This window comes from Myodes glareolus, chromosome 10, assembly GCF_982192425.1.
Source record: "Myodes glareolus chromosome 10, mMyoGla1.1, whole genome shotgun sequence".
Lineage (NCBI taxonomy): Eukaryota > Metazoa > Chordata > Mammalia > Rodentia > Cricetidae > Myodes > Myodes glareolus.
The window spans coordinates 73,833,971-73,858,439 of NC_142035.1; the positions used below are offsets into that span (position 1 = coordinate 73,833,971).

General features: G+C 49.0%; 1 protein-coding gene and 1 long non-coding RNA gene across 12 annotated transcripts in view; one reads left to right on the forward strand and one right to left on the reverse strand.

The window, feature by feature from the left end:
* The window catches only part of Wt1 (WT1 transcription factor), a 46,637-nt gene extending 26,771 nt beyond the window's left edge, over nucleotides 1-19,866 (reverse strand). The window contains exons 1-6 of one of the 11 annotated variants that reach the window (XM_048443680.3): nucleotides 15,344-15,547; nucleotides 14,344-14,437; nucleotides 13,575-13,697; nucleotides 13,057-13,159; nucleotides 3,406-3,483; nucleotides 2,397-2,447 (exon numbers count right to left, since the gene is read on the reverse strand). In XM_048443680.3, the coding sequence (XP_048299637.3) occupies nucleotides 2,397-2,447; nucleotides 3,406-3,483; nucleotides 13,057-13,159; nucleotides 13,575-13,596 (254 nt within the window). In that variant the 5' untranslated portion in view covers nucleotides 13,597-13,697; nucleotides 14,344-14,437; nucleotides 15,344-15,547. Of the gene's footprint in view, nucleotides 1-2,396; nucleotides 2,448-3,405; nucleotides 3,484-13,056; nucleotides 13,160-13,574; nucleotides 13,698-14,343; nucleotides 14,570-15,343; nucleotides 15,562-19,153 lie in introns of those variants that run through there. The other 10 variants (XM_085696716.2, XM_048443679.3, XM_085696720.2 and 7 more) reach the window with 10 other exon arrangements.
* Nucleotides 19,867-20,047: 181 nt separating this feature from the next.
* On the forward strand, nucleotides 20,048-24,004 carry LOC146892652 (uncharacterized). Its single transcript, XR_015004159.2, has 2 exons — nucleotides 20,048-20,273; nucleotides 20,786-24,004. It is a non-coding gene; the product is annotated as an uncharacterized LOC146892652 (long non-coding RNA).
* Nucleotides 24,005-24,469: the final 465 nt, after the last annotated feature.

Below are 24,469 nucleotides of genomic sequence, written 5' to 3' on the forward strand. Positions count from 1 at the left end.
AGAACTTTCTCAGCATGCATGATAACAGAGTTCCATCCCAGAAACGCAGAAGTGAGGGAGGGTACTGCTACTGCAACATAAATAGAGCTATTTGTAAGTGGGGGTGGGGGGCGAACAGATTGGGTGCAGGGGGTGAAAGAGCAAGCTCCAGAATGTTCTGTTCACAGAGCTGCTCGGGTTCCTGGAACCGCGGCTCCCCACCTTTGCTTTGGCATCTGAAGCACCAGGAGCTACTTAAGAGCAGGTTATTTGCTTCCAAGAAGTAAATCTCCGGGACAGGTATGACACGCGCAGGCGCGCAACACGCGCAGGCGCCGAGGGAAGGTGCAGCGCTGTGCTGGAGCTCCCAGCCAGAGCCTCCGCTATCTCTTTTGGCAGAGGTTCTCAGGGATGAGGCCATGTCTAATGGGGATTTTCTCCAGCTCTGACAGCCTTGGCCCCACCAAAACACACAACTTTGTTTCCCCATACATCACTGCTTGGGAGTCTTCTGGGTTTTTCCTTTCCAGCCTCCGCAGGTCAAACACTGTGCGTTCCCAACAATCTGTGAACTTCTTGGACTAGCAAAGGGACATTGATTCTGCTCAGCACTCCTTTGGAGTTTCTATTGTGTTGGATTTCCCATTCCCCTTACCCAGTCCCCAGAGAGTAACTTCCTCCTTGTTCTAATAACTTGGACCACAGTCAAGGTTGATGTGTTTCTCCATTTTGCAGGCTATTTTCTTCAGAAGAGACAAAACAGAGGCCAGCAGGGTAGCTGAGGTTTGTTAGCAGCCGTGGAGGATACACAAAGAAAATGTTTTCAAACAAACACAAAGTAGACAGAACAAGAAGTTGGAAACAGAAGCTTTCAAAATGGAGAACTGATGCTCAGAAAGGACTCCCCAGAAATGTCTTGTTCTAGGAATCCACAAAACTGCATTTCTTGCCTCAGGAGATGACAGACACAGCGGGTCTCTGAAAGCAGGAAGACGGAGCTCTCAACACAAAAACCCAGGCATGTCAGCATGTGCCTATAATCCCAGTGTTGGGAGCCAGAGACAGGCAGGTTCTGAGAGCTTGCAGGGCTCCTGGCCTAATCAAAATGGAGAACTTCCCCCGTCAGGGAAGAGAACCTATCACAAGGCAATAATGCAGAGAATGACAGAAGAAGGCACATGAGGGACCTGGGGGAATTTTAAAAAATGGGCAAAACGGAGATGCAAAGTTGGCTCAGCAGTTAAGAGCACTACTTGCCCTCCTTCCGGAGGGCACAGGTTAATTTCCACCACCCATGCAGCAGCTCACAACCGTTTATAACACCAGTTCCAAGAGATCCAGTGCCCTCTTCTGGCCAGTGTGGGCACTGCAAGCATATTGTGTGCAGACATGTAGGCAAAACACCCATCCAATAAAATACAAATAGAATATTTGGGGTGGGGGTGAGACAGAATCTCTTTACATAGACCTGTCTATCATGGAACTTACTTCATAGTCCAGGCTGGCCTCAAACTCACAAATTTGCCTGCCTCTACCTCCCGAGTGCTGGGATTAAAGCCCGTGTGCCTCTACCGCCTGACAAGAATATTTCATAATTAAAACATACTGCTTACTTTACAATCATACTCTGGCGTTTCATCAGGCAAGAATTACTAGATTCTGAATGGTGAAGGATGAAATCCAAAAAAAAAAAAAAAGTTAACGGAGAGATAAAAAGTCTCAAAGCTATAGAGGCTTTTGTTTTGCCTTTTTCAGATCCACAGAGAGGAAGTAGAAAGTTGGATAAAATAGCAGAAAAATTGAAGGACAGGGAGAGGCCTCAGAAGACAAAAAAGTGACTCCTCTGCTGGCGGAGCTTTGATAAGGACAGAACCAAGAAAGGAAGAAAGGAGATGCAGGTGGGTCCAGCTGTTGAAGTAGAGAAAACAAAATCAAGAGAAAGAGTCCCAGAAATGTCCCAGATTGTGGGCTATAGGACTGGAGAATTGAGAAGTTTAAGAACAAAATGAGTGGGAAGGAAAGTCTTTGCAAAACCTGTCCATAGAATCAGGGTAAAGAGTCAGCTCTTCCTGGAAAAAATGTAAAGTTATGGAGAAAAGCAAGGTTAAACAAACCAAGGCTGGAAGAAAGACCTGACCGACGTACACAGAACACATTTGATGCCACAAATAGAGCGTTCTGTGAAGCAAGGAAGTGGGAAGGTTCCTGCTGCACGGAGCTTTTAATTGTTTGGCACAGATGTCGATGAGAAAAATATCACCGATGCTATGCAGTCTGTGATAAGTCTACAACAAACCAGGGGAGGGCTGAAGCGGGGACAGATCTTCCCTGTTCCCAGCGGCTCCCCTGGCTCCCCCATGTTAGGCCTAGCTCCTGCATTGCCCCCATGTCAGTCAACAAAGCCATTGTCCACTCACTTGCTCTGCCCTTCTGTCCATTTCACTGAGCTGGAGCTCCCAGCAGCCATTCTAGAAGAGAAGAAGAGGTAGGGGGTGGGGAATGGAGGATGCGTGGTTCCAGCAAGCCCCTGGTTCCCAGAATCCAACAAGAAACTTTGAAGCTAATGGTCTTGTCAAGAGGGCTGCAACATGCTCCCGGTACCACTAGTGGGATCCAAGGCACCCCAGAAAGACTAGACAGAGCCTGAGCTTTGGAATCGGATCTGGGCTTGGAATCTAAGTTCTCCCGCTAACTGGATGGGGCCTTGGGAAGCGATTTGACGCGCTAGGATTTATTAATTCATCTGTAACTCAGGTGACAGTGCCGGGCGCCCAGAATCCTGTTGGGAAGCCAAGGTGCAGTGGGCTAGAAGGGCACCTGACATCTCGGGTACATCCCACTGTCATCTCCTCAGACTCGTCTCAAACCACGCATGAGCTCTGTAACTGTTGAAAACCAGCCCCACCTGCCTTCCTTGCTCCCGTGTTAGGTGCAGAGAAGGGTTCTGCGTGCCTGGCCGCAACACTCCCCCTACAATGCTTGTAAAGCCTGTCAATGCAACCGGGAGGGGACACATCTAACTTGGAATTGTTCAAATCAACACCACACCAATCCAGTTCGGAGACTTTGCACATGCGAAGCACTTCTTGATAAGATAACACAGTGGTTGAGCATCAGTGATAGCGCCAGGAAAACATAAACATTCAGTGAAGTTTCATGGACACAATGTCTTTGAAGAATTCTAAAACATTCAACAAAGAAAGGACACACTAAGGGTTCCCAATATTCCTTGTTCCCTTACTCCAGACCAAAACATCCCATTTCCACTTTTGAAAATGGAATGTTAAACACACCCCTCCAAGTGGGAGAGGAGGAAAGCCTCTGAGTGCCACTGTGAGCTACACCCGCTTTTCTAGACCCAGGTCTGTGCTGCCTTTGTAAGCTATAATACCCTAAAAATGATTTAAACAGCTGTAAGTTCCTTACCCCTTCAAGGTGGCTCCCAGGTTCATCTGATTCCAGGTCATGCATTCAAGCTGGGAGGTCATTTGGTATAAATTGTCACTGTGGAAAAGATCCATAGTTAGAACCACGGCCACATGCACAGGGCAGAGCTGTTTCTCTACACACAGTGGAGTTCTCACTTCACGGCACAGGCCTCCACGTTTTCTAAAAAGACGACTTGTGAATCTTATATGGTTTCATTTCATTTCACTGATTTCTGCTCTTACACACACATACACACACACACACACACAGAGAGAGAGAAGGGGGGGGATGAGAGTAAGTCAGTAGTTTACAGGGGAAAAAAAACCTTAGCATAGTGAACTTCGGCGTTTCTTAATCTGTGTTAAGCCTTGGAGGGAAGCGGCTAGAGGGAGGCAGGCTTTGGAAGGTAACACAGACTGGATAGCTCAACATTAAAGTTAAAAACCTAAAGCAGAGAGCGGAGTGACAGCGGATTAGTTATTCGTGAAAAGGCCATTACGTTTGTTTAATCAAAAGCAGAAGTGTCATGTGGATGATGAGGGTCCGAAAGGGCAGGGTGATGGGTGAGGGATGGGCTAATACCCAAGGATGTGATGAGCCAAAGAAACAGGGCAATAATCTCAGCACAAGGCTAAAGAAATAGTCTGCATGTATTTTATAATCCTAGTGAAAGTCAAGTGAAGCTTTAAGAAAAAAAACAAAGCAAAACATGTTTAACAGCCTGTGATTTACATTAGGACCTCAAAGGGGGAAACAGACCTCCATGGAAACCAACCAAGAGCTGTTCTCTGTCCGTTGTGTGTCTCATCACTAACACATAAATCAACGGAATCTCCAATGACCAAGCCCTAACAGGGAAGACATTGAGGGCAGAACCAAAAGGGTTAACTATGAAATCCGAGGCCCAAGAGATTAATGGTTTGCCTGGAAACCTTCAGTCTAAACGTATTACAGAAGAAAATTTTCACCCTACCTTCACTGCAGAATGAACAGAGATAAGCATTCAATACTTAATGCGTGATACCAGATCACAAATCCCGAACAATCTCCTGTCTTGTCCCAACATTCCTTTCTGTTGCTTCATCGGACAGAGGCAGAGTTTTTAATTCAGAAAGGGTTTGCTGGGCCGACTGAACTGAGAACTTGTGGAGGGTGACAGAAATCACACCGCTCTGAGTCACTGGATCCTGTTGTCACTAGCTCTAAACCTTGCTCCATAAACAAGGGCTGGCAGCATCCATCTGACTCTTCTATAATTTGCAAGTTATTCAGAACTCCTTGGGGCCAGTACACTGGCTGAGGAGGAAATCGGCTTCCAGGAGGAGATTTTTGCATATGAAAAGTACAGTGACTTCAAACTCCATGTGTATCTTCATTAGTCAGTGTATATCTGGGCCCCATCACTCATCCCTGCGGCTGACGGACTATTATACTACCACAATATCCTACATATCAATGGGAAGGGAGAAAAAGATTAGCTTCTTCTGGAGTTTCCTCGTTTGCAGCGGCAGCCCGTGCTGGTCTGTGCCACTGCGTTTCGCAATTCCACGAATTCCTTCTGTAAGGCTGATGTAATTAATTCCTGAAAGACCCCCAACTTTTATTAGAAGTGCCAGGCTGCTGCATTTACCACAGCAGAATTTCTTGAACTTTCTTTGGGCTGACAGTTCATTAATAAGTGGCCTCCTCCACAATCTCTCCGCTGGTTTTTGTTCTCCTGTGCCTTTTCATCAAGCAATCCATTTATTAATCTTGCCATTAATCTCAGCCAAGGGGCATTGTATTCCCCAGGTAGCTCTATATTTTTGTCACTGGTTTTTAAAAAATTGCTCACCAACTAAAATCACTCAGCTTCAGTTGACAACTTTCCTCGGCCCCATTGGGATGTGGAGTCTTTCCGGAATGACTTGATTCTTATGAAAGACTCGAGATATTATCATTTATTACTATTATTATTATTATTATTAACATTATTATTATGGTTTTTTGAGACAAGGTTTCTCTATGTAACAGTCCTATTGTCCTGGAACTCACTTTGTAAACCAGGCTGGCCTCGACCTCACAGACATCCACCTGCCTCTGTCTCCCAAGTGATGGGATTAAAGGCATGTGCCATGATGCCTGACTATTGTAATTTTCAAGAAAGATGGAAAATCAGGTGAACGACAGAAGTTGATGCACAAAGGATGAATGAATGAATCCCAGATTTCTAAATTTATATTTAGAGATTTTCTAAGACTTAGTGCACCATCCTATTGATTCCTGATTGCCTCAGTACAAAAGGATCTCAAAGACAAATATTTTTAAATTCATTTTTTGGCCCCAAAAAGAATTTTCTCAGATAGGACATATACATGTGTGTCTTCCTATGGGATATTTAATTTTTTTAAAAAAATCGGCACTGCATTGTCCAATATGGCAACCACTAGCCATGTGTGGCTCTTGAACACCAGAAATAGAGCTTCACCAAGGTAAAGTTTGGGTTCTACTGGGTCAAGTACAATGTCTTAGGTAGCAAGCTTCTTTTTTTCTTATTTTCATGTGGTTACTAGCACATCTCAAACACCCCCGTGGCTCCCACTATGTTTCTAGCAGACAGTGGTACTTAGGAGAAGCACTTGGTATGGTCTGCTCCTTTGGAAGTATTTGGCATCTAGTTCACTGTTATTTACATAATAATCACACTCTCACAATAATAGCCACAATAAAAATTTTAAATAATACTACTCATTTTAAAAAAGATACTTTCTCTTTGCAATCTTCCTGTATAAAGACCCTCAGGAATGGATGGGATTATGTTTTGAGTCTGTGGGAAAATCTGAGAAGATTGCCATTCAACACTCTGTACCTTAGATTTCATATCTGTCAAATGAGAAAATTCATCTTAGTCTCATTCTATAGGGATACTGTAAGACTCAAAGGGACTGATGCTTCTAATGACTTTCTGAAGATGGTACAGAGAATATCCAGTTTTCTAACCCGTCAGATTTTATCTGGCACATTTGCACATTCTCGCTCCCAACAACTTCAGGAAGCTACCCCCATTTTCAGACAAGGATGGGCACTTGGAGGGGTCCCTGCTGCTAGGATGCCTGATGACCCTCCTCCCTGCTCCTTTAGAGGCTCCTGGGCATGATTCAACATCTGAACCTACGCCTATGCTGTCATTTATATAACAGTACAGAGAAGAATCTGGAGGTGAAAGAACAAAAGAGTTGTTTATCCTAAGGAACACAGGACCAGCAGCTCATGGAAGCTGCAGGGATGTAAGATGCCTGTTGTATCCTCTCCTCCCTGCCCAGTGACTGACCTCCCAACACTTTGTGTTCTGATATCTCAGCCATGAAGCTTCAGAAGAGGGAGGGTGGGGAGATGGAATGGGGGGAAGGGCTTGCAGAAAATCTCCAACCTATTAGTAGGCTTCCTTAACCATACCCTGCTTTCTGCTGGCTAGGGCTCCACAGTGACTCGGGGTTGGCCGCAGGGTCCAGCTTTTCCCCTAGAGCCAGTGGCGGCAATGACAGCAACTGCTGCTGCAGAGAGTAGAATGTCAACTTGAGCTAAAAATACTGGCTCCCACCATAGTCAAATTCTGATCTCTGGGCAATCGGTCAATACCCGGCTCTCATCATGGAAGCCTGGGGAAAGAGGCTGCATCATTCAGGGACTACGGGGCTCTGGCAAATGGAGCGTTTACTTATTAAAGGGCCATGGTCAGTGTCTACCACCTCATCCCCAGAAGGAATCAGATAAGCATGTGGTTTGGCTCAAGGCAGCCCCAGTGGTCACGTAGACATTTCAGCTCCAACCGTCCAGCTCTGCCTGGTCGGAAGTGGACCCTGAGGCTACAGGCTGCCAAAATATAGACCCAATGTCGTGATAGCCTTTATATTTTTAAAGTAGATTTTTTTAAAAAAATAGTCACTTGTTTACTATGTTTTTAAAAAAATATTTGAAGTCAGAGGCAAGGGGGAAAGGAAAGAAACTTCTAGAGTTGGGATTAATGCGTGTTGGAGTAAAATAAAAGGAAGTCAGTCCTAGCAAAAGGGGGAACTTGAAAGGAAATCAGTAGTAGATCGTATAGTTTATTTTGGCCTGGATTACAGAATTACTGTGTTCTTGACCTCTACACAAAAGAAAGGAAGGGGAAAAAAAAAACCCTCCGCTATTATCTGGACCAGAACTCCTCCACTCGTCAAATGCAGTGAACTCAAGCACGTTTCCATCTTTAAGTGTGCTTACTATAGTCAACAGAAGAAGGAAGAGAGGGTCCTGTTAGAAACCTCTAGCTGCCCTCTCTGAGATCACAGTTCCTCCGACCGCTGTGGCTGTGGCTGGGAAAAGAGAATCCCAGGACAGGTAAAGCTTCCCCATAGGATTAAAAGACAGACAAACATTTTTTTTTTTTTTGAAAAGTGGAGATACCCATCATGGGTGGTAAGACTTTGAGCTATGCTATGAGGACCCAGTCCTGTACCAAGGGAGAGGTCTCTGTAGCCTTGCCTCTATCCCCTAAGCAAGGTGCCTATGGAGAAACTCCATGCAGACTTCCACAGAGCCTTTCTCCAGCACGGTCCTCCCTCCACAAAGGCGCCATGGAGGCTGACTGCCCTGAACCGTCTGCCCAGCAGGCTCCGGTGAATAATTATTTCATGCTCGCTCTCTTGGTAATTGTATTTGCTCTCAAGCTCACCAGTTAACCGAAGGAAAACCCACTAGGGATTCAATTTCTAATAATAAACACTTGGTCAGCACGCAAGTTACAGAAATATTTGGAACTAGATTTTCCCCCCTCCCTGGAGACGGGTTCAATTCAAGCCCGTGGCTCTGATAACATGGCCCACCACCCTGGAAACCACTTCAGACCTTCCGCTTTAGCTTCTGTGGGAAAGAAATATAAAAATATACTGTATGATGTCCATGGTTTCACAAGTGAAGACAGGCAAAATTAATGGTAATTTTATTTTGAGTACGGCTGTCACCTGATTTATGTCTTAATTGAAGCCAAATCCACGTGGCAAGTCATAGACATCCCTTTGACCCACCGTTTCCAAAATTCCACAGAAATTATGGCTTCTAAGGTGGTTGATCGTCTGTGAAATTAATGGGTCATGGTCGGTATGGGCCACATCAGTATTTGGGAATAATCAGCATTTCATTAAAATATCGGAAGCATAAGTTTTTTAGGAAGGACTGGAGTGCTGCCTGCTAAGGAGCAAGCATAGGACAAAAGGAAATCATCTCACGTAAGCCTGTAGCATGGATAAAGAAATCCAAGTAAAGCTACGGGCTAGAGAGATGGTTCAGCAGTTAAGAACACTGACTGCTCTTCCAGAAGACCAAAGTTCAAGTCCTAGCACCCACATGGAGGCTCACAACCACCTATAATTCTAGTCCCAGGGTACCTAACACTCTCTTTTGGTCACTGGTGTAATTGGTGCAGAGAAAGACGTGCAGAAAAAAAACACCACATACAGAAAACAAATAAATACATGTTTAAAAGGAAAACATATAAGGCTAATAGAAAAGCAGAAGAGTGAATAAAAAGCTAGAATATGAAAAAAAAATAGTACAAACAGGAATGTGTGTCAAACACAGAACCCAGAACTTTTCAAAGTAGCTGTGAGGCTCGCCCCGCCCCATGCACAGCAGGGAGTGACTCTGTGGAGGTAGCAAGCACCAGCGCCGAACAGCCAGGCTTGGGAAGAGTGCCCAGATAGCTGAGTGGAAATTGCAATGGCGTCTGCTGCATGGGGTTGGACTTCATTACTCCTCACATGGGAGACCAGGTAGTACACTCTTCCCTGAGACCTTGCTTCTGGGCAAGCACAAACCCAGAAGCAGTAGGAGCCCAGAAGCAATCATCCTGGAGCAGTACCAATGAGAAGAGAGATTGATGCTCTAGCAGTCTCTAGGAGGCTCATACTGTACTGAGTTTCACCTATATGCTGTGTGTGTGTGTGTGTGTGTGTGTGTGTGTGTGTGCGTGTGTGTGCTATATGCCCAACGATAAAGATGAAGCTGAAGAAGGCTGCTTTTAACAACACCCCCCAGGGAAAACACTGCCCATAATACTTTCTATGGTGGCTGTGAGTAAAAGGGGCTTCCATCACCATGGGAGATAAAGTCCGACCTCCAGCAAGATAGATGGCACATACCATCTTCAGAGAGTGACATTTAGCCATGTGAGAGGAAGCAGGATGCAGAGAGAATAAGAATGGATTATATCCTCATTACCTAAATTCAAATTCAAATGATATCTCTTACTATGTCTGACTGGGGGAAAAATCACCTCTCAGAGTCTCAGTTTCTTCCTTCATAAAATAGAGGCGATAACCCAGTGCCCACCTCAAAGACCAGTGGTGTGGATTAAAGAAGTCAACACCCACTAGGCGCTTTACAGTGACACTTGACACGTAATAGGTCTGTCCAAGCATTTGCACTTACTGTCTATAAATAGAAGATCCTGTCATAGAAAGGGGCATAACCTGAGCAAGTGGCCCAGAATCACTCACTTTCAGAGTACAAATGGGCTTTGGAATCTCACTTACTGTGTGATCTTCATCAAGATGTCTCAAGTCTCCAAACTTATCTCCTCATTATAGAAATTATAGTACCTACTTGGTAAGTAGTGAGATTAAGGGGTGAGCTGAACACGCTGTTGGAGAGAGAAGGGAATGGCACAGGGGACCAAAGGGCTGATATGTCGAGGCTTTTCTTCAAAGCAGATTCACACTAGCACTCCGCTGATTTAATGCTACAGGTGTACCATTTCCTCTATCTCAAACAAGAAAAGGAAACTAGATCCCAAGCCAGGGGACACAAAAGTTTATATGAGAGACAGGGTTGCGGTGGAGTGGTGGGGGGGGGGGGGAGTTAGAGAAGAGGCTCAGCAGACTGCCTCAGGGTACCAAATGCAGCAAGGCAGACACAATAGAAGCAACCCTTTCTTTCCTAGTTCCCAACCTTACAACGGAAAAGGTACTAACCAAGCCAAGGAAGAGTAAGCAGCCACAGTGCGCTATAAACTAAAATTCAGAAGTTAAACCATTTAGCAATTAAAGTTTGCTCCCATTTTCTGTGCTACTTAAATGCAAGTCTCTAAACACCATCCAGATGTTATATTCACACGAGTGTTTAAACACCCTCCAAGTGTTTTCAGAAATCGAAGTGTGCCAACTCCATATGCTTGCCTACGGGTCATTCTTGTGGGAAAAGGATGTGATTTTGGAAAAGAGATTATCAGCACTGTGAACCTAAGGTGCGAGGAGCTCCGAAGACTCACATGACTGCCTCAAGGGAGGAAGCACTTTTCCTCCAAGGATCGCAATTGTTTTTGCTATCTATTTCTACTTAGGGCATTTCTGTACTAGGAGAAAATAATGTTTTATGAGATCAGTGTAAAAACTTGATAGAAATGCCATAGAATGTCTTAGAGTGCCATAGAAAAATAAAGGGACAAGCAACTATTTATGCAAGGAGAATCTGACAAAATTACTTTCAACAATGGCCAGTCAGAAGCTGGGTTAGAAAATATGTTTTATATATAAAATATGATCTTGGAGTAGGGTAATATAGTTCAGAGGTAGAGTAGATGTTTGGCATGCAAGAGGCCCCAGCAACAAAAACTGTAACAATCAGAATGACTTTTCCCTTCTTGATAGTAACCACAGATTCATCCCCAAGTCAAAAATCCATAACAAAAATGCAAACTTCGTTTAAAAAAATAATACTAAATCATAGACTGTGATCACTTTCTGACAGACCCCCTTCCTAGAGTTCCCCAGTATGAACCAAGGTTTGGCAGAAAGAGGAATGAAGGATGTATCTGCAGTAATACGGGGGGGGGGGGGGGGGGAGAAAGCTACATCTTGCCAGCCTCCAGCCCCCAAGAAGGTACAGGCCCCATATCAACAATGCCTACTCCGACCCCTACACCAAGCCCTTTTTCCTGACTGAGGGAGGGGACCAAGGTCTTCACTCTGCTGGGAACCGGTCCAGGAACAACAGCGATGATACTCTAGCATCAGACAGGAAGGATGTCTGTGGCTTGTTGCCACCACTCCCCATAATGGAAGAGCCTTCCAGCAGGGAGTGCAAGCCAACCTTGAGTGCTGGTGATTTGGTCCCACTGGGACTGTGGCCTCGCGTAGCAGGCTGACCAGTTCAGAACCCCTTTCTAGCTAATAAGGGAGAAAAGGCATTGTGTTCCTCTCTGCACCTAGGGCATACATTCCTTTACCTCCTGCCTGAAGAAGATGATGTGGAATCCAAGATCCTGTTAGAAATGATGAGATTTTCACACCAAATAGAAAAGTTTCCAAAATCTGAGCACTCCAGAGGGCAAAAGGAGAAGGGCCAAGGTGTTGTGCCTCGGTACCCGGATGGGAGATTCAGACCAGCCCCAGACTCAGTAATGCACCTGAGATCCTAGGATGCTCCACTGCACTGCAGGCTCTGGAGTCTAGAGCAAGGTTGATCCCCTCCTCCACCTGAGGGACTGGAGGTCCCCAGGCGCGGCCATTCCCCCACCCAATCTCCCAAGACAGAAGCTTTTCCTTCCTTCATTACCTCACTGCCTCCTTCCCTTGACGTCAGCCTCCCGGAGCCGAGTGGAGGGAGGATGGGGAAGGGTTTGGGGCAGTCGGTGTCAGGAACCCTGCAGTCGGGGGGTGGGGGGGAGGAGCGGTGAGGTAATGCGCACCCAATCCTCTGCAGTCAAGACCGGCGCGAAGCCACCTACTAGCGGACCGGTGTGTGTGCGCGCATCGCAGTTACTAAGCAACCCTATCTGAGACGCGGGATGCCGGCCAAGTTCACCCAAAGTTGAAGAATAAATTTGGGGGGGAAACGGTGGAGAGTGGAACTTGGAGACCAGAGTAGGGGGAGGAAGTAGAGCTTTGTTGAAGGAAAAAGTTAAAAAAAAATTTAAAAAACCTGTCCTTTCTTCTCGTGTGTGTGTGTGTGTGTGTGTGTGTGTGTGTGTGTGTGTGCGGATATCTCCCTGATCACCTTCTCAAAGGGTCTCGCCCCAGAGCTCACACAGATTGCCACAAACTACGTCCACAGAACCCTGCCACAGGCCAAAACACTAGAGGGTAAGGGTTAGAGGAAGGATGTGGCCCACACTAGGCGCAGTCGAAATGGTTTGGTCCCTGTGACCAGTTGGCCCGGAAGGCTTTAAACAAAAGGAAGAAGTGGGAAAGGACTTGGTCCCTAATTTTTGGTCCTGGGGAAGTTAAAGTGCTCCCAGCAAAGACTATTAAGAAATAAATCGTGACCGGGCATGGTGGTGCACGCCTTTAAATCTCAGGACTCGAGAGTTCGAAACCAGCCTGGTCTACAGGGAGAATACCAGAACAAGCAGGGATACACAGAACAACTCTGTCCCGAAGAATCAAATAAAAGAAATAACCCGAGAAGGCTGCAGCTTCCTTTTTTATCTCCAAACATGAAGGTCTTCATTTATATGTAAAGCAAATTTCTATCCAAAGCACCTGCTTTGAGTGTCTGGGTCGGGTACAGGTCTTCGCCTCCAAGACCCTCCCGCAGTCAGCGGTGGTCAGGGTCTAGCGCTTCCTCACCGCCCGTTCACTGTACCTCCAGGGTCACCACAAGACACAATCGTGGTGCTCGGCACCTTCTTACCTGCTGTAGGGCGTCCTCAGCAGCAGGGCCTGGCTGCCTGTGCAGCTGTCCGAAGAGGTGTGGCAGCCATACACCGGGGGCGGCACCGAATATTGCTGCTCGCCTGCCAGAGAGCCAAGGGCAGCTGTGAGTGTGAGGCACAGGCAGGGGTTCTAGTGAGAGGATGGGGGTAGGGGAGAGCGTGCTGAGCTTCGGACCGCAGACAACAAGTGGCCTGGAGCCAGCCCTGGGACAGCAGGGCGGCTCTCAATTGAGGGAACAAAAATTCCTCACTTTAGGTTGCGTTGCTGGTCACTCTCTGGCATTCGTTGCCTTGTTTGAGTGGCACTTTCCCGTAACTTACGTGGAATGAAAAGAGCTTCGATCTTTCAAATAGAGTAAAGCCAGCTATAATTTCTAGGATTCCCTTAGATAGCCTCTATTCCCTTCCCCAGTTTGCTAAGGCGTAGGAATCCGGTAGGAGGGGGAAAATAGATGAAAGCAGCAGGTAAAGACCCGCATCTTTACCATCCACTTACCCAGAGAGCCCTGCTGGCTCATGGGGTCCTCGTGTTTGAAGGAATGGTTGGGAAACTGCGCTGCATGGTGCGAGGGCGTGTGGCCATAGCTGGGCGCCCCGTCGAAAGTGACTGTGCTGTATCCTGAGAAGCAGCAGAAAGAAACACAGAAACGGTCAGGCTCCTGAAAAGGCAGGAGCATTGGTGCGACTTTGGCAGCGGGTACCTGATTCCGGAATTCGCAGTAAATGGTTCCCACCCCTCCGTCTAGGACTTCAGGCTTGAAGCAGGGACCAAACTCTGTGGTGTAACCTTATCCCGCCCCTTTTCCCAGCTAAAATCCCAAGCTCCCCAATTCTTCAACGCCTCAATTAGGTAGGCTCTATCCAGCATTGAATAGAGCCTCCAGCAAGTTAGGTGTAAAAACCGTCGCCCGCCTGGCGGAGAAGTTGTCTTTCTGAAAAACAAACAACGCCGCCGCGTCTCTCGCGCAGGGGCGACTCGGCCCAGAGGACTGAGTTTCCTCCGCTGACCCCGCTTTGACTCGGGGCTGTAAATCAGGACCCGAGCACCAACTTTCATTAATTACTCGGAGTCAGTTCAACGGTCTGCGCTTGAAACGCGGAGAGTAATTACCAGGGCACGTTACCTCTCCAGGATACACAGCCTGACACCGAGACACCCAAAGCCTTTAGGAAATCTTGTAGGGGTGGAAAGAAAGGACCTCTCCAGTTGGAGTCCTTTTCCCTCCTCCCACGCCCACCTGGGGCCCACTGCTGTACGGACTAACCTTCTTGCCCTACAGACCGAAGAACCGACTTCTTTTTACTGCCCTTACCCGTCCCTGGGTAGCAGTAGCTCAGTTGCTTGCCTCAGTTTTCCTGCTGAGAAACAGAGGCCGGTGCTCTTTCCTATCACTCAAATGGATGAAAAGCAATATGGAGTTTTGGAAATCTTAGTCTTGTATGATATTGTTCCTAGATTTCTATAAACACATATTCCACCTGTTTTGTCAAAGCTCAAGGTAGTGCAAGAGGGGGCATCCTAAGAATCCTCCCAGGGACCTTATGTGGGTGGGGCCTCCCCCTCCTGTGGTGTAAAGGGAGCCTGGCCTGGCAGGAGAGTGTGAAACTGGCTCCCTACTGCGCAGTCTCAAAACCCCAACGCTCTTGGGATCAAGGGAAAACCAAGTTCCCACTCTCGCACAGTTGATCAAGGTTCTTCTATAAGAGGTCGCCGAGATAATTCACTCAGTACAGAGACAGGAGGCCGGTTATCTCCAACTTCAAAATACAAAGAGGACACACACTAGCCAAAGGAAAATCCGAGCTTCTATCGGGATCACTCCAGAGCAGTAAATACACACGGTCCAGATTGAGGGGTTTCACGGTGAAGGGAGTGAGGCACCATGGGAATTGCTGAGTTACACGGCCAGGGAAGGAAGTCTTAGTGCCCCAGAGCTCTGGTTAGTGAATGAGGAATCAGCCCGCTTCTCAACCTGGGTGAGCCCAGAGTGCCTCATTTTTTTCTTCCTGTGAAGTGGAGAAAGATAATCCCCAACCCTAATAGCTCTTGGGCGTGGATCAATAAGTACATTTGGCCTTCCAGAGACTTCCTTTTGAAAGAAAAGGCCTGGCCCCACTTGAGGCCTACACTTTACAAACGAAATACGGGTCTAGGCACCCACCCGAGTTTTCCCAGCAGAAATGAGGAGTCTGTGAAAAAGAGATTTAAACAAAAAAAAAAAAGCGAGGGAGGAGGTAACAATAAAGAAAGTTCTCTAAACGAACCCTTCTCCATTTCTGAACCGAGCAGCCAAAGACCTAAGTCACGCACAATCTGAGACCCGAGGCTCAACCGCTGGTAGCGAGAGCTGCTGGGGCCAGGCTGCAGCTCCCACGCTGGGGACCTCGGCTCCGGCTCCCGAACTCCGACTTGAGAATGCGAGCATCCGGCAAGGCTCCCTACCCGCCTAGACGCAGATGAGACCCGCAGACCTCGGCGGGCAGCAGCAACCTTGAACCCCTCCCTCGGGGCTCCTGGGAGGGGTAGCGGTGAAAGCGGCGGGACCGTCGGAGGGAGAGCTCTTTCAATTAGAATCTTATCGGAACCCGGGCTGATTAGGAACCCCCTGTACCCAGACTGAACTGAGCCCAGCTCGAAAAGGGCGGGAGTGGGGACCGGGGGAGAGACTGCTGACTCTGCGAAGTATCTAGAGTATTCAAAGGGTTCTTGTTCAAGCCTTGGAGGGAGAGGCCCTCCAAGCCAAGGTATCCACTTTCCCACGTTTGGTCTGGACCAGGGACGGGAAAGCAACCTTGACTTTGCGGGAAGGAAAGTAGCGCCCTGAGCTCTCCTCCCCTGCCTCCTCTGCGGAGGAGCCCGGAACAGCCCGGCCCTGAGAGGCTCAGGGGGAGATCCTGGATTAGCCTAGAAGGTGTTGGGGGGGGAGGGGGAACGAAGCCACCACGGGATAGGTGGAGTCCTCACTCCCACCCAACTACTGTCTTTGATGTGACCGGAGGGGGGCGCTTTTGGCCCCATCACAGCTGGTCTCCCCGCATGACGAGCTTCAGAAGGGCAGTGACCCCCAGGGCCTAGGCTCACCCTGAAGTGAGCACTAGCAGGCCTGGGGGCGGGGTAGGGGTCAGAAACCGACTGACAAGCCCACATTGGGTCCAGACTAGGAAAATCCTTGTCCTCGCTTCTGGGTCCTGACAGACTTTCCAACCATCTCACGCTCATAATTTGTCAGGGACTATTCAACTGGGCAGAGAAAATCCATTTCAACCACGAGCCAAAATTTCTGGGAGAAAACAGGAGAGAAAAAAATGTGGGTTCAAATCCTAGCTCTGCCAAGACCTAAGAGGCCTCTTGAGTCTAATCTCCTAGTGCCTGGATTTCATCGTAAAGTTCTAAAAGGTTCCTTCCTTCTCTCTCAGTCTATGCACTTCTTGTAAAGGTGCCTGTAGCCATTAGCTGTCTACAGTCAATCTACACCGCCCCACTCCACCAAGTAAGGTTTTGGTGTTTGCTCGATTGTTTAGACGATTAGGACAACGGCTTTATAAGAAATGGGGAGGTGTCCTTATGAAATTGAGGAAGGGATGAATGAGGGCCATAGTTGGGCTCCGGGGTTTGTGCACAGGTAAATAGAGACAGCAAGAATTCTTCTCTGCAGTGGAGCAGTTGGAGTCTGAGCAAAGCACGCTGACGTCATTCTCACATTTTCCAGGGACAGCTGGCACCTTCTAATCAAAACCCCAACTAAATACTGCGTTGTTGAAACGATTCATAGGAACCCCAAAAGTAAAAGTAATGAATATTCAAAAAATCTTGAACCTCGGACCTCAGGGGTCTGCTCTAGTTGACAGCCAGAGTTGGGGCAAGAGTGGAGGGGAGGATATCTGCTTCACAGTTCCCCCACTTCAGCAAAGCCGAGGATGCCCATAGACTGTACCTGTACAACCCACTTGCTTTAACTAGAAGAGAAAAAGGTAAGTTTCCTGACAGGAACGTGCTTCCAGGTTATGACCCTACCCTGAAGACATCCCCAGCAGCAGCCTTATCTTGTTCGATTTGAGAAGAGCTGAGCGTGGTGGGGAGGCTTCACCTGCTGGTCCTGGGCTTCAGCTCCTAAGATCTTTCTTCAGTAGCAGCCAGACCGGTCAACTCCAGAAGAATTCGGATGCCCACCCCACAAGAGTAATGGTGATACCCTCGGGCTTTAAATTCTGAGTCCCACCCACCTTCTACTATGGGCTTCTACTGGACTTGCAGTGCAGAATGCTAAGCACGCTCTCCCCCCACCCCCTTACACTCAGAGCAGCAATACCTAGGACTAAAAAAGATGGTGGCATATTGGTATTTGCTCCCCAGAGCAATAGGTCAGTGAGTCCCTCCAGACAACAAGTATGTTCAGTGAAGTCGTACACATGTCTGACAGTGGCACAGTTTCTGACCCAGGGAGCTTTGGATGGGCTGCATGTTCTGTATTTACAGCCTGATCAGGCTTCCTTGTGTTTGGGGTGTAACTTTCGGCCTAATCCATGTCATCTCTCCTCTTAGGTGATCAGCAATCTGACCTGGAGGTTTGCCAACGGTAACACCTGCCTTCTAGAAAGTGATGGCGAAGGTCCGAGAGCCTCGGCAAAGGCACTGAGTTCTTCCAACTGACTTGTACAAAACACCTATTTCATTTATGAAAGATCTAGAAGGAAGGGACCCCCTAAGTCCGCTCCAGGTGGCTCCTTGAAATCAGGAGCTCCCATTCTTCAGTGGTTTCGGTTTCGCTAGAGCTTCGGGTGGTCGAGGTGCTTGCTGCAGGATGGGTTCAGAAGGCCCCAGGACCCTCCCTCACCTCCCGCACCTCCCGCACCTCCCGCACCTCCGGCAAGCAGTACTGGCTCTGCTTTTCCCTTCCTGCACATTTCAAAAACACCCAGACCAAGGACAACAGAATTGCTGGTTCGAGAAAAACATCCGTGTCTGTGTTAGTAAATGTTTTCCCAAAATATTTAATCAAACCAAATTAGATTCCCAATAGAAAAGAAAAGAAATCAAATGAGAACAAACGAGGAAAAGGACAGAGGCTCAGCAACCATGGCTCCTCCAGGGTGCTATCGAAGGAGAGGTGTGGGGGAGCCTGCGAGAGTTAGAAAATAGACGTATTGCATACAAGGTCCCTTGTACATTGGCTCAAGATCGCCAATACACTTGTTCTTGTTCCAGTGTCCCAATTCTTAGAAACCTTCCCCGACCTTTCGTGTGTGTGTGTGTGTGTGTGTGTGTGTGTGTGTGTGTGTGAGAGAGAGAGAGAGAGAGAGAGAGAGAGAGAGAGAGAGAGAGAGAGAGAGATTAGGAGCATCCGAGGAGCACAGAAAGGAAGAAGGTCACCACCTTTTCCCAGACTCTTCACGGATTTGGTTTCTTATCGGTTGGAGTCGGACCAGCCAGGCTTTCTTCCATTCCTGCCGCCTGCGTGGCCCGTGACTTTGCATGACCTGGAGAAATTCCTACAGTGCTGACATGGTCCCTCAAATGTTAAACCCTAATTCCAAAGCTCCCTTCTACTTTGGGTGGGTCTAAAGTGAGCCAGCGCATATAGAAAACTGGAGGTTCTAAGGACTTGGGCCTGTCAGAGACATTACAGGGGATCCCTAAGCACTGATCCGACTCCAGTGTCTTCTAAGTCCGTCTGCACTAGACGTCTAAAAGGGCCGATACCTGATGATAATTTGGTGAGGCACCAGACATTTCCCCAATATGGAGCCACACGCTACAATCAATCCCTTCTTCCTCTTCCCGTGGAATTTCGGAATCTTTCAGGCACCCTGGGACCCTAGATGTCCTCCCGGGTACTGCGAACTATCGAACTCTGAAGTCATGTTCAGTAGTGTGTGTGTGTGTGTGTGTGTGTGTGTGTGTGTGTGTATTAGCACTTCACAGAGTCCACGCTCCCCTGTCCAGACACCCGCTACTTTGACTCCTTGGGAAGGCAGTTGAGATCAGGAAGGAACAGGCGGAGGGGGAGAAGCCGCGTGGGACTAGGACTCCAAGCCGCTGCAGTGCGTGGAGGGCGGGCTGTCCGGACTCCTTACCTTGGTTGCGGATGGTGGGCTGGCTCTCCAGGCAGCTGGGCAGGTAGGGCGCATTGGGGAACATTCTGGCCTGGCCGGAGGACGCCTGGCTGGGCGGAGGAGGACCGAAGGGTCCGTAGCGACAGGCCCCGGCTGTACCGGTGAACTGGCCAGAGAAGTGCAAAGTGAAGGCGCTCAGACATTGCTCCTCGTGCGGCTCGGCGCCGCCCCAGCTGGGCTCCTGTTTGATGAAGGAGTGGGGTGGCGGCGGAGGTGGCGGCGGAGCGGGCGGAGGCGCGGGACCGCCCAACGACCCGTAAGCCGAAGCACCCGGAGGCGCGAAGTCCAGCACCGGCGCCCACTGAGCAGCGCCGCTCACAGGGAGCCCGCAGCCGCCGCCGCTGCCCAGCGAGGACACCGCGGGCAGGAGCGCGTTCAGGTCCCGCACGTCGGAACCCATCAGCTGCGGTTCGGACCCGGACGGCCCTCCGCTCCTACGATTCTGCGGACTTTGGGCACTGGACTTGGCCCAGATGCTTCGGGGGCCTCGATTCCCCGGCTGCTCCTGCTGTTGAAGACCCCCGGGCTCTCGGAGGAGCGTGTGCTGAGACGCCGGCTCCGGGACACACGTGGAAGCCGGCTCCTGCGACAGGAGGAAGTCCAGGATCGCGGCGAGGAGGCGGCGGGCCCGGGTTCCTGGGCTGCCGTCTTCGCTCTGGGTGGGTAGGTGAATGAGTGGGTGGGAGGGAGGGCGGGAAAAGGAAAGGGGGAGCAGGCAGGCGATCCGGTTGCGGAGAGCCCCCCGGGTGTGGGCGCTGCCTTGAACTCCTTACCCCAGCTGCCTGGCTGCCCCCAGCTTCCCAAAGCTCAAATAAGAGGGGCCGGCAGCGGGGGAAGGAGGAGGAGCCAGGATGCTCGGCAGCTCCATTCACACAGCAGCCCTAGCCTGCCCCGGCAGCACGCCGCTCGTCCGGGGTACTCGTAGCGGGGGTGTGGGGCGGGCCCGAGGGAGCGATCATCTCAGAGACACCCTCCTCTCCGGCCCACCACGTGCTCTCAGCTGGCCTCTGTGTAGTAAACCTCCCCTTGCCTTCCCAGCTGGCCTTCCCGAGTGTGGGCGCTTTAAGGCAAGGCGTTCTAGGTAAGCAGTGTGTCCCCCTTCGATGCGTCGGTTCGAGGTGGGAGTAGAGACGGGGCTGTAATTCAGAGAGGGTGGGGTGGAGGGAGGGGCAGGTGGGCTCCAAGAGGGCGGGAACCAGAGGACCCAGCGATCTCTCCTGGGTTCTGAGGAGGATATACCAACTTTGAGTCTTGTGCCCTCCCACGTCCAGAACCCTAGAGCCTAACCTCGGTGTCACTTTAGGAGGTCGGTTCCAAAGGTTTCAAAGGTTGAGATTCAAGGTGAAATTGTTCGGGATGGTAATTGTGAAGTGTGACGTCAGTCGTGACAAGCAGGACGGTTTCAATTGTCTGGTAATTAATTCTTTGGTGAGGTTGGAACCCGGAAGGCGGTTGCTGTCTGCCTAAAGTCTGCGTAGACGGCACTTACCCGCCCTTCCCAGCAAGGAGTAGCTGATAGACCTTATAGGCAACTGGGGGAAACTGCAGCTGGTTTTTGTTTTTGTTTATTTTTCTATGGTGGTGTTCTTGCAGAAATGCCGAGAACCAGCTTGGATTCTGGTGCGAACGCTCTGGGGCCACATTGTGAAGGAATGGGAACGGACAGTCTGTGGCCAGGAAACCAACAGGAAGAGTGTGATCCAGAAAGCTACTTTGCCAAGCAAGGCTTCCTCTAGTGTTGAGGGACCCACTACCGACCTGCGGTGATTGATCAGGGTCTACAAGCCAGCAGGGAGCGGCTCCACTGGCCTGTAGCTAGTGGAGTGTTTGCACCACTGGGAGAATTCCCAGAGAATGGCTTATCCGAAACAACCCCTCCTTCCACCTTGTAGCCCTTTGGGACTCCCGTGTCTTAGAACAGGTGTTTGAAGATTAGTTTGGATTGGTTTAGGTCTTCTAAAATAGTGGCATCTATGGGGTGGGAGACAACCTGGAAACAAGGAGAAGCCCGCGGGTCGCTGAGTGAGTGGGTTTCAGGCAGACTCCCGGGAGTCTTGGAGGCACCGTCGTGGCTCGGTCTGGGTCTGCCGGGCAAGGGACGGGAAGCGGCCGGTTGTAGTTGGAATCAGGATGAGGCTCGAACTTTTCAACAAAATTTACTAAACAGAACTCAAGGATACTGACCATGATTACGAAGAAACCTAGCGTTTCAGTGGTCTTAGTGTATTCTCCAATTGCTGTACGCTGGTTTTAATTCGCATAGATTCATAAATCCAGAATCGCCGGGAATTATGATTTGGAACCCAAAGTATCCATGGGCTCAGAAAGGATTGCCGTATGCAATTACCCACACCTCTTGGGGTTGCAAAATCTGTATAGGTAAAGAAGATCCTAAGAGAAGATAAAGTGCTACGTTATCCTTTATTCGTTGCTACCCCTTCACTTTCACCGTGGTAAACCCCGCACAAGCTGCTTTGAAATTTTCACTGATTTGTGATAGATCAGAAGCTCTCCCACGTCTTCTTTTCCTTCCTTCCTTTCTTCTTCTTCGTCTTCTTCTTCTTCTTCTTCTTCTTCTTCTTCTTCTTCTTCTTCTTCTTCTTCTTCCTCTTCCTCTTCTTCTTCATCCTCCTCCTCCTCCTCCCTCTTCCTCTTCTTCCTCATCTCCATCTTCGTTGTCTTTTTCTTCTTTTAAAGAAATGCAGGGCCCTCAAAACCAGCTTCTCCCTACACCCTGCCCTCTCATCTTGCATTCTCTATGCCTAAACGCGGAGCAGGGCGCAGGACCATTGTTCTTTTTGGCGGAGACAGACCCTTTGCTACAAAACTCCCCAAGTCAAGCTGACCCTGCCACCCCATGCCCCTGCCCCCTTCCCCTCCTCCTGGCCTCTTATTTCTACTTTGAAGTAAGTTTTCCTTAACTTGAGCTCCTAGGGAATGGGAGCCCTTCATTACCAAAGGGAAATGGAGCTAGTTTTCTCTTTTAGTCTCCTGCAGATTTTCGTAGAGAGGAGGTATGGATGGAAGAGATGTGTAGAGAGTTCATTTGATGTGAGCTCTTCAGAGTCTTGTGTCTTCGAATGAGAAAGGACACACCTCTGCTTCTCTGTTTAAATTTTTCCGTTGTGCCTGGGGGTGGGTGGTTGAGAAGAGAAGTGGCATACAGATACAGACCCGCCGAAAGTTTTTTAAGCTCCTCTGTCATTCTTTTTCCCAAAATTTTTGAGGGAGAACCCAGGCGATGTACGATTAATTCTTCATTTCAACCCTAGGGTACTCTCTAGCCCTAACTTCTCCCAACATGAAAGCAGTGGAAAGTTCCCAGCCGCGAGGGCATGGGAAGCTGCACCGCAGGTGGAGGCCGGCTGGTTAGATTGGACACACCTGTGATACCCTGGCCCACCCCATGTCTAGAAGCCAAAGCACAGGTAGGCCAGTACTCTGGCACTAGCAAATCTTTGGGGTCCTAGGAGATCCCATTCCTCTCACGTTCCACCTTTCTCCTCTGGGTAACCGTTTTGTTACCGGAATCCTGAGGTTCCCCCAACAGATGTCATATTACACAGACTTGGGTGACCTGCGCTGACTGTGAGATCTACAGACAGCCTGGCCAGGGGGTGTCGCACCTGCTGCCCACCCTAAACCTCCTTCATCTGAGGCCGCAGGAGCTCCAGAAAAATAAAGGGCCTGGAGATCTATGAGCTTCCAATGCTCTTTCTTTTTCCCACCACAATGACGCAAAGACTCGGGTCTGGGGAGGATTGCATTCTGAACTGTCTGTCCTTGGGTAAAGCCTGCAATTAAACTCAAGCCAGCTGAGGAAACTGAGGCGAAACCAAGGTAGGAAAAGCAAGCTATGGTTAGGAGCAAGGGTTGGTGTCTTGAGAATGAGATCTCACTGTCACCAGTAAACAACAGTTTCACGGGCCCACATGAGTTCTGTAATATTTTTGAGCCTCCATTTCCTTATTGGTGGTCAAAGGAGAAAATATTGACAGTAGCGACCCACCTTTCGGGGTTGTAGATGAATCATATAGGAAGGTAGTGTTCTATTTGTTCTAAAACCGCTGGGTTTTGAGACTGATTTTGTTCAAAGACGTATACTAAGATTTTTGGTTAAGCTCAACCAAAACCAAAACTTTCCATGTCCAATTTGTTCAGGGGTGGTTTAAACCACTGTCTCTGCGTCCTTAGTACTGTTGGACTATGGAAGACAAGAGAGACCTTGGCAGTCTATGTGGCTTCAATCGTGGACAAAGTATACCCATCTCGGCTTAGAAGGTGTATAATTATTACAAGACTAAAACATCGCATCTAGGTGAGGTGGGGAGCGGAGATCTTTCATCCCATGGCTGTCAACTGCGTCCGGCTGAGTTCAGAGCCGGGCCGCTGTTGTGGCCCCAGGGACTAGTGCGCACGCCAGGGCCGCGATCCGGCTGGTCACCCGGAGGCTGTTGACAATGGAATAAACAGCCGAAGCCCTGGGATCCGTCAATGGCTGAGGCCGCCTGCCCTCACCCAGGGCCAGAGAATGGCGTGAAGGGTGGCCCGACCTCCAAGCTACTAATCATCTTAGCCGCTGCCCTTGGGCCGAGTGTCCTGAGCCCCAAGAGCAGGACAACAGCGCTCTCTTTCCCAGCGTTTCTAAGACTGCAGTCTGCCTAGGACTGCGGGGAAGGCGCCTAGAGCGCAGTTTCCAGACTGGCATAGTTGGCAAAAACCATACCTTCATTTTGCAAATAAAAAAAAAAAAGTAAACATCGCAGGGCCTTTTGTGACACAGCCCACCCTTAGGCTTCTTTCATTTGAAAATTGTCTGATTCTTTATTTACTTTTTTTTTTTTTAACCAACCTCACATCTGGGCTTTGAACTCTCCTCCCTGGATTGGTTAGGGGGCCAGAACCGCCTAGCGCTGCCTGGTGCGAGATGCAAAATTTGCCCTTTCCCCCAGTTTGTGGTGCCTAAATCCAAAGTGTTTTGACACCACCGGTTCCCCAGCTTCCAAAGAGCCCCCAATGAAAGGATTCAGCAGCGCTGCCTCTATTATTATCCCGTAAATCTTTTTAAATTCTGGAACTAATTATATAGAGGATATGTCTCAATTTGTTCTGCATTAATGCCACAGTGGGGATGGAGACCAGGCCGTGGCCAGAGCAGATATGCAAGCCCATGAAATTGATGAACTGAGAGGTGCTTCCAGTCCAGAGCACACCATCTGGAATTCCAGTCTGAGGTTACAATTAGAACTCCTGACCCCAGATTCAACTTTGCCAGCA